Below are 14,714 nucleotides of genomic sequence, written 5' to 3'. Positions count from 1 at the left end.
CAATATGAGTTATCATCTATAAAAAGGTGTCTATTATGTGAAAATCCTTTTTATTCCAGAAAGAATTACTTTGAACGAACTACTTCTAGTGCATCCAGGAATTGTTGGCATGAAAACGATGACTGAAAGCTATGTCTAATGGCCTGGAACTCAGGCTGATAGTGAAAAGCCAACAGAGTGTAGCATTAGAATGTCTATCCTCCCCATGGGCGGTAACAAAACAGCCAGATCAAAACTCCTTAATATTGATTTCCAGAGCTGTTCTTGGACATAACTTTGAGTTGTGCCAAACTTCTTATTAGAATGGCAGTGAGTATCCACCGTATTTCATATCTAAACATTGCTGTGATATTTAGAGCTCAGAATCAGTTATTAACAAGACATAATTTACAATTGCTTTAAATCAGGTATTTTCTTCTGGTTCAGATGAGATTTTAAAATTTATGAAACAGGTCTTTATCTCAGTTTTACACTGTTGCTCATAATTTTCAGGCAAATGTCCTAGCTAAAAGTTTGGTATAAGCCACCAAGGGTACCCATGGCTTATTGCTGGGGACGTTTGCCAAAACAACTTGCCAGACTTCTCATCATTCAACATGGCACTTCATCTTCAATGGTAGGAGTCGGTCCTGCTGAATTACAAATGTTTGGTAGCCTCTCAAAACTTGTCTTAACCATTTCCATAGAGATTAGGGGGAGGTCTCACATCACAAATAATATGTTCTAGATGCTCATTTGTCTGGATTTCGTCTTCAGTTATTTTTACCACAAGGGTTGATTTTTGTTGGCAAATACAGTACTGAATAATAATTTTCTGCTACTATAATTTAGTTTCCTAGTCTGTGCCAAACAGTCCCGAGGGTAAAAGGACAAGCATGCATGGTCCTACTGATTGACGTTTAGTATTTGCTACAGAGGATGATCTGACAATATTTTACCAGCTCACTTGCTCTTTTGCAGCAATGATATCCAGGGACTCACTAAAGACATAAAGAGAAACAGTACTTTTCCTGGAACCATTTGATTGCTGGTATTTCTGTTGCTTCTAGTGTAATGCAGAAGTTGTCATGTAAAATGTTGCCTCTTTTGGGCCCAAGATGAGCCTACCAAATGGCAGGTGTTTGGGGAAAGATATTAGGGAATGGATGAGATTTGGGAAATGGATGGGGATTCAATTGCCTTTTTTCACCTTGTGGTTGATGATAACCTGTTTTGGACCAGTGTGTTTTAATTTTATATATGCTTCTCCTTTTTTCTGGTGATCAGAACCAAAATCAGTGAACATATTGTATAAATATGAACAGCAAAATATATCACTTCAATACGAAGATACTGTGGCTTGGTGAGTATAGCTGAATCTAAAGATAGTTGTGTTCTGTAAAGCTAGTATTTATGGTTTTGGTGCATATTTACCTCTTACTTGCCCGATGTATTTTGGTGCTAGTTACTAGTCTACTAGTATCCATACTGGTTATTAAACCATTAAAATGCTCCCGTAGCTATTAGTAAATAGCCTCTGTTCAAGTCTCCTAAGTGTTTCTACATCATCCTAATCTTGATTAATACAAATATAAATTTATTTGTGGGATATAATTAACACATAACATTAGTTTCAGGGGTACAACATAATTATTTAATATTTGCATATATTGCAAAATGATTACAATAGACCTAGTTAATATCCATTACCAAACATAGTTACGGATTTTATTTCTTGTGATGAAAAATTTTAAGATCTACTCTTGTAGTAATTTTCAAATATATAATATTATTCACTATAGTCACCATAGTGTATATTACATCCTTATTCATGACTTACTCATTTTATAGCTGGAAGTTTATATTTTTTGACTACCTTCCACCTTTACACCCTCCCCCTCCACTCACCTATTTTCTGCATCTATAAATTCCACTATTTTAGATTCTATGTTTAAATGAGATCATACAGTATTTATCTTTATCTGTCTTATTTCACTTAGCATAATACCCAATTATCTCAAATGGCAAGATTTACTTCTTTTTTTGTGGCTGAATAATATTCCACTATATATACCTGTCACACCACATTTTCTGTATCCATTCATCCATTCAGGGACATGTAGGTTGCTTCCATACCTTGCCTATTGTAAATAATCTTGCAATGAACATGGAATGCTTATATCTTTTTAAGATAGTGTTTTTAATTCCTTCAGATAAATACTTAGAAGTGGAATTGCTGGATCATATGGCAGTTCTATTTTTAATTTTTTGAGGAAACGTCACATTATTTTCCATAGTGACCACACCAATTTACATCCCACCAACGGTGCACAAGGATTTTCGTTTCTCCCCATCTTCTCCAATGTTTGTTATCTCTTTTATTTTTGATAATAGCCATTGTCACAGGTGTGAGGTGATATCTCATTGTGGCTGATTTCCCTGATAATTAGTGATGTGGAACACTTTTTCATGTAGCTGTTGGCCATCTGTATGTCTTCTTTATAAAAATGTCTATTCAGGGGGCGCCTGGGTGGCGCAGTCGGTTAAGCGTCCGACTTCAGCCAGGTCACGATCTCGCGGTCCGTGAGTTTGAGCCCCGCGTCGGGCTCTGGGCTGATGGCTCAGAGCCTGGAGCCTGTTTCCGATTCTGTGTCTCCCTCTCTCTCTGCCCCTCGCCCGTTCATGCTCTGTCTCTCTCTGTCCCAAAAATAAATAAACGTTGAAAAAAAAAAATTAAAAAAAAAAATGTCTATTCAGATCCTCTGCCCAGTTTTAAATCATATTGTTTTTTAATTGTGTGAGTTCTTTATATATTTTGGATATTAACCTTTTATCAGATACAGGATTTGCAAATGTTTTCTCCCATTCATTAGGTTGCCTTTTCATTTTGTTAATGGTTTCCTTTGCTGTACAGAAACGTTTTAGTTTTATGCAGTCCCACTTGTTTATTTTTGCATATGTTACCTTTGCTTTTGGTGTCAGATCCAAAAAAATCATTGTCAAGACTGATGTCAAACAGCGTATAGCATATGTTTCCTTCTAGAAGTCTTATGGTTTCCAGTTTTACACTTAAGTCTTTAATATATTTTGAGTTCATTTTTATGTATAGTGTAAGGTATTGCTCCAGTTTCATTCTTTTGCATGTGGCTGTTGAAAAAGCTGTCCTTTCCCCAGTTAATTTTCTTAACTCCTTTATTGCAAATTAGTTGACCATATGTAGGCATGGGTTTATTTCTGGGCTCTCTATTCTGTTCCGTTGATCTATGTTGTTTTAATGCAATATCATACTGATTGGATTGCTGTAGTTTTGTAATACAATTTGAAATCAGGAAGTGTGATGCCTCCAGCTTTGTTCTTCTTTCTTGAGATTACTTTGGCTATTACTTTGGCTAAATATTTCTTACTAACTATATCTGAATATTTTAAATATTTCTTATTTCTATACCCTACTACTGCTACCATACTACTGGTATTACTACTCCTAATAGCATCACTAAGTCACTGATCTTGGGCTAGGCATATTTCTAAGTATTCTACTTATATTAACTCATTTAATCCATATGACAATGCTCTGAGGCAGTATTATTATGTTTTTTACAGACAAGGAGATAGAGGCTCTGCGAGATTAAGTAACTTGCTCAAAGTAGAAAAGGTAGGAAGTGACATAACTGAAAGTCAGCCTGCCTAGAATGGTTTTAAATCCAATATTCTTCCTACTACTCCTGCCAGCTTAATTAAGCAAACATCCTCGACTATTCTAGGTAAAAAGTATTATATTCTTTTCTAAGGTAAACACATAGACTTGCTACTATTATTTGTTTAGATCTGACTTTACTGGAGCCAAGCTTAGCTTTGACATTTGCAGACATGGGTTAGCTTTCATCTCACTGCAAGATATAGGGCAACCTGGTATTTAGTTTACCTACAAAAGGCAGTTAGGAAGCCCTAGAGGAACCTAATTAAAATGCAGCACATTTCCAAGGCACCATATCTTGCTGTGTTGCCATAGAAACAGTGGGAATTTCTGGTCATTGACCTTTAATGGAAATTGAGGATAAATTTTCATAGGGTTCATAAGAGAAGCAATCCCAGTATATTACCTTCTAGTTGCAGGACAACTTTGGAAATCCCCTATGCAATCCCACCTGACTTGAGAAGTATATTATATCAGCAAAACTTATTAGAGGCTCAAACTCCCACTTTTTGAAGAAACATTTTTTTAACTACTTCCAATACACCATCTGTGCTATTGGACTTAAAATAATCAAAGATAGTGTTGTAGCAACAAAGAAACATTAAAGGAAATCTTAGATAATTATACAAGAAACATCAGAACTAATATTATATTTTGAAATAGTTTGCATTACATCTATTCCTTTTGGATTATGTAAATCTAGGCTCACTCAAATATTAAATGCAATATTACTGTATCAAAAAATATACCTAGAAACTCAAAGTATTCTGAAATGTTAAGGTGTCCACATTTAAAAATACAAATTCTTAATGCTTGCCCTTTCTAGTTTATTTATAAATTCAGGCATTATATTCCTAAGTATGTATCATTGAAAATACTACTTACATGATATATATGTATACTTTGTGTGTGGCATATGTATATGCCATTTGACAGAAGGTAAGGGCCTGTGATTCAACAGAAAAAATGACAAAGTGTACCTTACTGAGGACTGCTTTTTACTATATTAACATTTTTATTTTCTACTAAAATAAATAACTTAGTTCTATCGTCAGGATATGCACACTTAATTACAAGGAAATGTCAATCAGGGAAATCAGGGTCTCACTACTTTCTCTTAGAAGTATATCTCCATATATATATATGAGTATCACTTATTCTGGACATAGACATCTGAAGAAAAATAGGAATATTCTAATAATTATATGTAGAAAAGCAAGGCCACTACCCCAGTCCCTAAACTTCTCTCACACAGCTGGGTTCTCTCACACAGCTGTATGTTCTTACTCTCAGAGACAATGTGGGCTAGGGGCTGAGAACACAGACTCTGGCCCTATAATAACTGGGATTCCTGGCTTTGTGACTTATTAGCCATCTGGCTATGAGAAAGTTACTTAGCCTGCAGGAACCTCAATTTGCTCATGTAGAAAATGAGGATAATAATGGAACTTCTTAGGGTTGTTTTGAGAATTAAATGAGCTAATATTGATAAATGACTTAAATTTATATTTGACACAGTAATAAAAAAATATTTCCTCTTCCAATGCCAGGGCAGAGCTCACAGGGAAATGCCACCCCCATTGCCCTCCTGCGCAAGACAAAGAATACAGTGAGATGACATCCTGGATAAAACAGAGTAATGTCAGTACAATGGACAGAGGAGTCTTTAGAGTTTGCTGTTAGAAAAGTGTGCTTTTTTTCCTCAGTACGGATGTAGACAGCACTATCTCTGAAAATTGATGGTTGTCCATGAGATATGTGTGTGTTTAATCCAATAGTTGCCTACACCATGAGCCAGAAAGATGAGAAAACATATTTTGCATCTCATACTAAGGGGGAGATTTTGATAACAATCCAACTTATAAGGCCAAACCATATATTAGATTGTTATGTTGTCATTTGGGTGCCAAAGCCCACCCTGACTTGTCTTGTTAAAGTCCCCATAGAGTCATATAAGGCTGAAGAACTCAAACTTGAGGGAATGGTATCTGCAAAATAAACCTAGAACCAGTCTAACGTTCAGACCACTTCTCAGATGGATGCCTCAGCAGTGGCTAGGAGATAAGCTTTCTGAAAAGGCTTGTGTGTCTTTTTTTTTTTTTTTTTTTTTAAATTTTTTTTTTTTTTCAACGTTTATTTATTTTTGGGACAGAGAGAGACAGAGCATGAACGGGGGAGGGGCAGAGAGAGAGGGAGACACAGAATCGGAAACAGGCTCCAGGCTCTGAGCCATCAGCCCAGAGCCCGACGCGGGGCTCGAACTCACGGACCGCGAGATCGTGACCTGGCTGAAGTCGGACGCTTAACCGACTGCGCCACCCAGGCACCCCAAAAGGCTTGTGTGTCTTATACAACTTTTTGCTTAAGTTCTTGGTACAAGATAACCACCACTGGTGTATATTAGTACTAGAATGCTTTTTGAAGAAAGATATTTTAATTTTTCATGTTGTTCTAATTAAAAATACTCATTAATGTGTTGAAATCAAACACGAGCCATCGCTTCTTTCCAATTTAAGACCACATAGGCGGTTTAACACTCACAGAGGTCCCTTTCCAATTAGGCAAAAATGGAAGTTTCTATGGTGATCATGCTTAGAGTCATTACAGTCATTCCTTTCTCTTTCCTTGCCAATGCCCAATATACATCAAATTACTCACAATCACATAAAAACTGCCTAGCACCTCTAGAATCTTCTTACTTAAAAATATACTTTGTACTGGTGACTTTAAAAAGTAACTGCTATTTTTCTCCTGAATAACTAAAAAGGTAAACCAAATAGTTTTCCAACTAACTCATATAGGGTTTTCATAGTCAAATTTACTATCGGCACCCCTAGGGAGTTAATGAATCTTTCCTAAATAGAAAACCTTTGCTTAAAAAAGTATCCTGAGACTCATATATGTAGCAGAATTCAAAAGTCATAAGATTTTTATACACCTAGAGAATCAATATTTTTCTCATTAATTATATCTCTTACGCTGTACTTTTAATCTGCATGACTCGTCTTGTAACTGAAAGTTTGTACCTCATAATCTCCTTTACCTACTTCACCCATTCTCTTACCCACCTCGCCTCAGGCAACCACCAGTTTGTTTTCTGTACTTAAGAGTCTGGTTTTTGTTTTTGTTGTTGTTGTTTCTTCATTTGTTTTGTTTTTTAGATTCCACATATAAGTAAAATCAGATCATATTTGTCTTTCTCTTATTTCACTTAGCATAACACCCTCTAGGTCCATCAATGTTGACACAAAAAGATCTCATCTTTTTATAACTAATATCCCATATACCACATCTTATCTATTCATCTATCAAAGGAGACTTGGAAAGCTTGCATATCTTGGACATTGTAAATAATGCTATAATAAACATAGAAGTGCGTATATCTTTTTGAATTGGAGGTTTTCTTTTTTCTTCCCCCCCGCCTTTGGGTAAATACCCAGTAGTGGAATTACTAAGTCATATCGTACTTCCATTTTTAATTTCGTGAGGAAACTCTATACTGTTTTCCAGACTGGCTGTACTAATTTTCATTCCCACCAACAGTGCACAAGTGTTCATTTTTCTCAACATCCTTGCCAACACTTATTTCTTGTCTTTTTTATTGTTAACCATTGACAGGAGTCCGGTAATATCTCATTGTGCTTTTGATTTACATTTCCTTGATGATGAGTGATGTTGAACATCTTTTCATTTGTCTCTTGGCCATCTGTATGTCTTCTTTGGAAAATGTTTATTCAGGTACTCTGCCCATTTTCTTATTGGACTGTTTTGCTTTTTTTTATTGAAGAAGTTCTTTATATATTTTGGGTATTAGCCCTTATCAGATATATCATTTGCTCTCCCATTCACTAGGCTGCCTTTTTATTTTGTTGATGATTTCCTTCACTGTGCAAAAGCTTTTTATTTTTGTGTAGTCCCAATAGTTTATTTTTGCTTTTCTTGCCCTTGTGTGAGGAAAGTGACCCAAAAATATATTGCTAAGATCAGTGTCAGGGAAGTTACCGCCTACGTTTACTTCTAGAACTTTCATGGTTTCAGGTCTTATATTAAGTCTTTAGTTCATTTTGAATTTCTCTTTGTATATGTTTAAGATAGTGGTCTAGTTTTCTTGACACTATTTAGTAAAGAGACAGTCTTTTCCCCATTGTATATTTTTGCCTCCTTTCTCTTAGGTTAATTGACCATATAATCATACATTTATTTCTGGGCTATTCTAGTCCACTGGTCTGTTTTTGTGCCATATCATATCACTGTTATTATTATAGTTTTGTAATGTGGCTTGAAGTCAGGGAGCATTATACCTTCAGCATTTTTCTTATTTCTCAGGATTGCTTTGGCTATTAAGGATCATTTGTGTTCCATAAACATTTTAGGATTCTTTGTTCTAGTTCTACGAAAAATGCCATTGGCATTTTGATAGGAATTAAATCTATAGATGGCTTTGGGTGGTATGGAAATTTTAAAAATATTAATTCTTTCAATTCATGAGCACAATATATCTTTCCATTTATTTGTGCAGTGTTTAATTTTATTTGTATAGTGTTTAATTTTTTTCCTCCAGTGACTTAAAGTTTTCAGATTACAGTCTTTCATCTCTTCAGTTAAATTTATTTCTAGGTATTTTATTCTTTTTGGTACAACTGTAAATTGAGAAATGAGTAATGCTGGCCTTCCAGAATGATCTGAGAAGATTTCCTTTCTCTTCTATTTTTTGGAATACTTTGAGAAGAACAGTTATTAGCTTTTCGTTAAATATTTGGTAGAATTCCCCTGTGATGCTACCTGGTCCCATACTTTTGTTTGTTGGGAGTTCTTTGATTATTAATTCAATTTCATTGCTAGTAATCTTTTTTTTTTTTTTTTCAAATTTTCTACTTCCTCCTGATTTAGTTTTGAAAGATATCATTTCTAGGAATTTATCCACTTAAATGGACATTTCTTAAGGTAATGGTCTGGTAGTTCCCAGAAATGTTTAAAGGCATTTCCTAGGGTGAGTGATAGGAAGGTTTGATTTTAGAAATAATAAAAATAAAATGCTGGGTTAAACAAAGTTAACCAGATTCTCTCAGAGTCTTAATGTACTAATATGTTTTATTAATATCTGAAGCAGTCAAAATTATTTCTTAAAATCACTGTTCGGTGGAACCCATTTTTTCTGTATAGCTTCTCAAGAAACCACTGCACATCAGAACATACTTTGGGTAGTGTTGCTTCAGTGAATTCCCAGAGTAGGGTTAATGTTCCATCTTGTCTGCTTAACTCTTCCAAAATTCCTTCTCCTTCAAATGGCTGTCAAGAACTTTAATTGTGGGAGTTCTCAGTTCACATTGTTATAAGCATGATTTTATTATTTAAAATGAGATGGGATTAAAAATAAGATCTTTGTAATGAGACATTTTAATTTTCACCATTTATATATAAACACAAATTAATAAAACACATCACAAAACAGTAAAATTTTATAGTTAATATTTATAGGTGCATAGTTTCATGCTCACATATTTTTAAGTATTGTATATATTAACAAATTTCACAATACATCATTATTTTTAGACAGAATCATTAAAAGACACCTAGAAATCTTATAATATATGACAATAAATCACAACTTTTCAAGAACAGCAACAAAAAAATAGTGAAGATTTAGAAATAAGTGGTAGTCACTTAGGTGTTTTAATTTAACTTTTAGATTTGAAGCCACAATATCCACACAGCACACAAAGACCCTGCTACCATATATTCACTTCAGTGAGAGGGAAGCACTGAAATGCTGAGTAAGGGCAGGTACAGATAATTTCAATCACTGCTGATGGAAGAGTTTAAAATACACTGTAAAAACTTTGAGAAAAATATCATGACTGGGCACGTTGGAACTGAGTACTTGTACAGGATGGAACATCTCTCAGTAGATCTCAAGAAACTGCGAGTAAAAGTATTTCTTATGCTTCGGGTTCATAGTCTTGATACCCTTCCTAATATGAAGAAAACCAAAAAGAAAACATGCAGTGTTAATATTAGTCATCAGGAATCAAGGATTTAGGGTGAATGAGATAGGACATGGATCACCACCTTGAATAAAGGTTCTGCAACTATTCAGTTATACACAATATGATCTTATTCTGTAACAGTTTTGTCTTCCTGTCAAATATAAAAGTGAATTTTGCTGCTCAGAGGTAGGGTATCCAGATGCCATTTAACAATCATATGGTCTTTTTTTTTTTTAATGCTTATTTATTTTTGAGAGAGACACAGACAAAGTGTGACGGGGGGAAGGCAGAGCGAGAAGGAATCCGAAGCAGGCTCTAGGCTCTGAGCTGTCAGCACAGAGCCCGATGCAGGGCTCAAACCCGCAACCTGTGGGATCATGACCTGAGCCAAAGTCAGATGCTCAGCCAACTGAGCCACCCAGGCGCCCCAATAATCATATGTTCTAATTGTATAGAACAAGTTAGGTGGTCTATCTTGCTCCCAGTTTCCTCAACTGTAAGTTATGAGAGCCAAATCAAGTGGCCTAAAATCCTCTTCCAGGGCTAAAATGTTCTTTTTTTTTTTTTTTTAATTTTTTTTTTTCAACGTTTTATTTATTTTTGGGACAGAGAGAGACAGAGCATGAACGGGGGAGGGGCAGAGAGAGAGGGAGACACAGAATCGGAAACAGGCTCCAGGCTCTGAGCCATCAGCCCAGAGCCTGACGCCGGGGCTCGAACTCACGGAGCGCGAGATCATGACCTGGCTGAAGTCAGATGCTTAACCGACTGCGCACCCAGGCGCCCCTAAAATGTTCTAATTCTTAAAGGGAGACAAAGACATTAAGGCAAGTGATGTTTTGAAAATCTTTTCTTCATTCTTGGCTTCAGTTATTACTTCTATTCTAAATCCCCCTCTCCCCAAACAATATGTAGATAACATCCACAATAAAAATATTAAAGGCCTTAACTAAAGTGGTCAGAATAGTCCTCCTAAAGAATAACTTGAATCACGATCCTGCTTTAAAACAAATAAATGTACCTTCAATAATTCAAGTTGCTTTCTGAATACAGTACAAACTTAAATGTGAAGGTTCTTCTAGTATTCTACAATTTGTCGTTGACTCATCTCTGCAGTCTTAATCTGTCACAATTCTCTCTGTTCCCTAAACTGAAATCCTGTTTAATTATTCACTGTTCCTCAAACATATCCTTATGCATGCTCAGACATGCCTTGCTTCCAATATTACCTGTTCTAGAATATCTTCCTTTCATTTTGGCCATCATTATCTCCCATCCCCTACCACACCAATCAACACCAACTCTTGTATAAAACTCCCGATGACTCTAAACAGATTCTGTAAAATATTATACTTTTTTGTGTATCTTCCATATTTTGCCTCTGTGATGCCTGATATATAGAAGACAGTCAATGTCTGTTAAAGGAATCATCATGAATAAATGAAACAGTAAATTTGTATTTGTTTTTATCAAACTTATTAGGATGGACTACTTGTGTCCTGGTACTATCAATTAACCTTCTTGTATTTTCTATAGTGTTTAGCATTGTGCTGAACTTAAAAAGACTCAAAATTATTGGTAAAAATCTAAGCAAAAAAACCAAGTTAATTTCAATTTCTATAAATGGGATTATCAGTATGTCTTTTACTAATGCCAATATCTAACCTAACTACTACTAGTTTTAACTTAATTTTTAATGAATACTACATGTTTTTTGCTTATGATGTCTGGTTTTGGCATCAGTGTAGTATTGCCCTGATGGAATTAATTTGGGAGTATTGCTTCCTCTTTTTTTTCTGGAAGAGAAATTAATTGGTATTAATTATAATTAATACTTATTAATTAAAAGTTTGATAGAATTCACCAGTGAAGTTATATGGTCCTGGGATTTGTGTGTGTGTGTGTGGGGGGGGGGGGGTAGATTTCCTTTTTCCTTTCTAAAAGAAAAATATTTTAATGTTTATTTTTAAAAGAGAAAAAGAGAGCATAAGCAGGGGAGGGGTATGGAGAGAAGGAGACACAGAATCTGAAGCAGGCTCCAGACTCTGAGCTGTCAGCACAGTGCCTGACATGGGGCTTGAACCCACAAACATGACATGAGATCATGACTTGAGCCAAATTCAGTCGTTCAACTGACTGAGCCACCAGGTGCCCCTGTGAGTAGATTTTCTTAAAAATAATTCAGTCTCTTTACTTTGTTATAGGTCTATTCAGATTTTCTATTTCTTCTTGTGTCAGCTTCATTAATCTAAAAGTATTTTTCAATTTTCCTTGTGATACATTTTCTATTTAAAAAAAAACTGATTTCCAAATTAACATAGGTAAATTAGCTGTTTAAAATGCTAAATTGAAATACGTCAATGTTGCAAACCATGCATTTCTCATATTTTTACTCTATAATTTTTGTGGGCAACTTTTATTTTACTATGCAAATATCTTTCTGGAAATGTATGGCAATAATAATTACTTTCCTTAGGCATTCAGTTGATTCATACAAAGTTCCATCTGGGGATTTATTTTAGAAAGTAAGTTTTTGAAGGGAGTTAAGATGGCAGAAGCTTGTCTTATCCTTTAAACACAGCTAGATAATTATCAAATCATTCCTAACACCCAAGAAATCAATCAGAGGTGCGAGAGAACAAAAATGGCAAGTCTACAAGTAAAAAAGCAACCACCTTCCAGAAGGTGGGAGATGCAAGGTGTTGACTTGGGGGAGACAAAGCTGTGAGTATGGCGGCTGGGAGGAAACCTGCTTATGGAGGGTACTACAAAGTATTATAGCAGTGGGGTACAAAATCTGAACTTTTAGAAGTCCCTCACAGTGGGGGATGTGCATGGCTTAAAGGTGCTCGCATGGCCAATTGGGGCAGAATCCAAGGAGTGGCAGTGTGGTCTGAGAATCCCATGGATCCCATGGTCTGAGGATCCCATGGGTCTGAGAGGCACCAATATGTTGAGCTGTGTCCAGGCATAGGAGCTGGGACTTGGGCTGAGGGCATCAAGCAGGGGTGCCAGCTTTCTGCTCTTTGACATAAACTCTGAACTGCCATGGGGTCTTGTGACTGCTTTCCTAGCATGGGCTTGCAAAAAATGCAGCAAGACCCTCCCCCAGAGAAACAGAGCAGGTGTCGTGGGAGTCTTTACAATTTGGAGTTTTGAAACTCAATTATGTGCCTGAGATAAAAAAGTTCGAACACAGCAGAGTGAACACAGGGTTCTGACAGAAACTGGGAACACAAGAAGAGTGATTGAATACTCTTCTGTGAGGGCTCCCTGAAGAGTGGGGGACTGATCTTTCAGTTCCAAGGCTAGAGAGTAGGATGTTGCTATATTCATCCCACCCATCAGGTCTGAAAGCCTTCAGGGAGAAAACAAGCACCACCTAGTGGAGGCTGGAGCCCTATCCTTCTGCCTCTTAGAGGCACATTTCTAGGAAAACAAGTCAGCCTGAGAATCAGTACAACAGGCCTCTCCCCCAGAAGAGCAGCATGGACTCTCTTGCACCAAGTCTACTAATCATAGAGTGCACCAAAGCTTCAGCTCTAGGGGAAATAGGATCTAGTTTCCTCTTTATTTTGATTCTTTATTTTTTAATTATTATTTTTTCATTTACTTTCTTATTTTTAATTCCTTTTTTATTTTTATTTTCACATATATTACATATATATATTTTTTATTTTTGGATCTAGATTCCTTTAATAAGCAGACAAAAATAAACCCAGGATCTAGGTTTGTTGTTTTTTTGTTTGTTTCTGGGGAATGTTTTGTTTCTGTTTTTGTTCTTATTTCTCTCTTCTTTTCTGGACAAAAGGATGAGACAGAGAAATTCACCCCAAAAGAAAGAACAGGATTTAGAACTCATGGCCTATTGATTTAATCAATACAGATATAAGTAAGATGTCTGAGCTAGAATTTAAAACGATGATAAAGATATTACCTGGGCTTGAAAAAGCATAGAAGATACCAGAGAATCCCTTTCTACAGAGATAAAAGAACTAAAATCTAGTCAGACTGAAATTAAAATACTATAATCAAGATGTAAACCCAAATCGATGCCATGACAGCAAGGACAGATGAGGCAGAGGTATAAATTAGTGATATAGAAAATAAAATTATGGAAAATAATGAAGCTAAAAAGAAGAGGGAAACAAATGTCATGAATCATGAAGGCAGACTTAGGGAACTCAGTGACTTGTTAAAATGTAGTAACATTTGTATGAGAGGAGTCCCAGAAGTTGAAGAGAGAGAAAAAGGGGTAGAATGTCTATTCAAACAAATTATAGCTGAAAACTTTCCTAATTTGGGGAAAGACACAGATATCAAAATCCAAGAAGCACAGAGAACTCCATTAAACTTAACAAAAGCTACCATTGACAAGGTATATCATAGTCAAATTCACAAAATACACAAAGAAAGAATCCTGAAAGCAGCAAGGGAATAAAAGGACTTAACGTTCAAGGGAAGACAGATCAGTTTCTCAGCAGATCTGTCTACTGAAACTTGGCAGGCCAGAAAGGAGTGGCAGGATATATTCAACTTGATGAATGGCAAAATATGCAACCACGAAGTCTTTATCCAGGAAGGCTGTCATTCAGAATAAGAAAAGAGATAAAGAGTTTCCCAGACAAACAAAAACTAAAGGAGTTCATGCCCACTAAACAAGCCCTGCAAGAAATTTTAAGGGGGACTCTCTGAGTGAAGAAAAAAAAAAAAAAAAAAAAAAAAAAAAGACAAAACAAAGACTATAAAGGACCAGAGAGCATTACCAGAAACACAAACTCTACAGGTAACACAATGGCACTAAATTCATATCTTTCAATAATCACTCTGAATGTAAATGGACTAAATACCCCAGCCAAAAGATATAGGGTAGCAGAATGGATTAAAAAACCAAGATCCATATATTTGCTGCCTATAAGAAACTCATTTAGACCTAAGGATACCTGCAGATTGAAAGTGAGGGGATAGAGAACCATCTATCATGCTAATTGAGGTCAAAGGAAAGCTGAAGTAGCCATACTTATATTAGACAAACTAGATTTTAAAACAGAGAC

At 35.8% G+C, this 14,714-nt stretch overlaps 1 protein-coding gene across 4 annotated transcripts in view; it reads right to left on the bottom strand.

Annotated features, from left to right (window-relative positions):
• Nucleotides 1-9,125: 9,125 nt before the first annotated feature.
• Nucleotides 9,126-14,714, bottom strand: part of SNCA (synuclein alpha) — a 159,064-nt gene continuing 153,475 nt past the window's right edge. For all 4 annotated transcript variants that reach the window (XM_025922000.2, XM_025921998.2, XM_025921999.2 and 1 more), the window contains exon 6: nucleotides 9,126-9,645. In XM_025922000.2, the coding sequence (XP_025777785.1) occupies nucleotides 9,613-9,645 (33 nt within the window). In that variant the 3' untranslated portion in view covers nucleotides 9,126-9,612. The remainder of the gene's footprint in view (nucleotides 9,646-14,714) is intronic.

The sequence above is a fragment of the Puma concolor genome, chromosome B1 (genome assembly GCF_028749965.1).
Source record: "Puma concolor isolate L17-30 chromosome B1, mPumCon1.1.hap2, whole genome shotgun sequence".
Classification (NCBI taxonomy): Eukaryota; Metazoa; Chordata; class Mammalia; order Carnivora; family Felidae; genus Puma; species Puma concolor.
The sequence above is the reverse complement of the archived record's forward strand: the minus strand, read 5'-3'. Positions and strand labels throughout refer to the sequence as shown.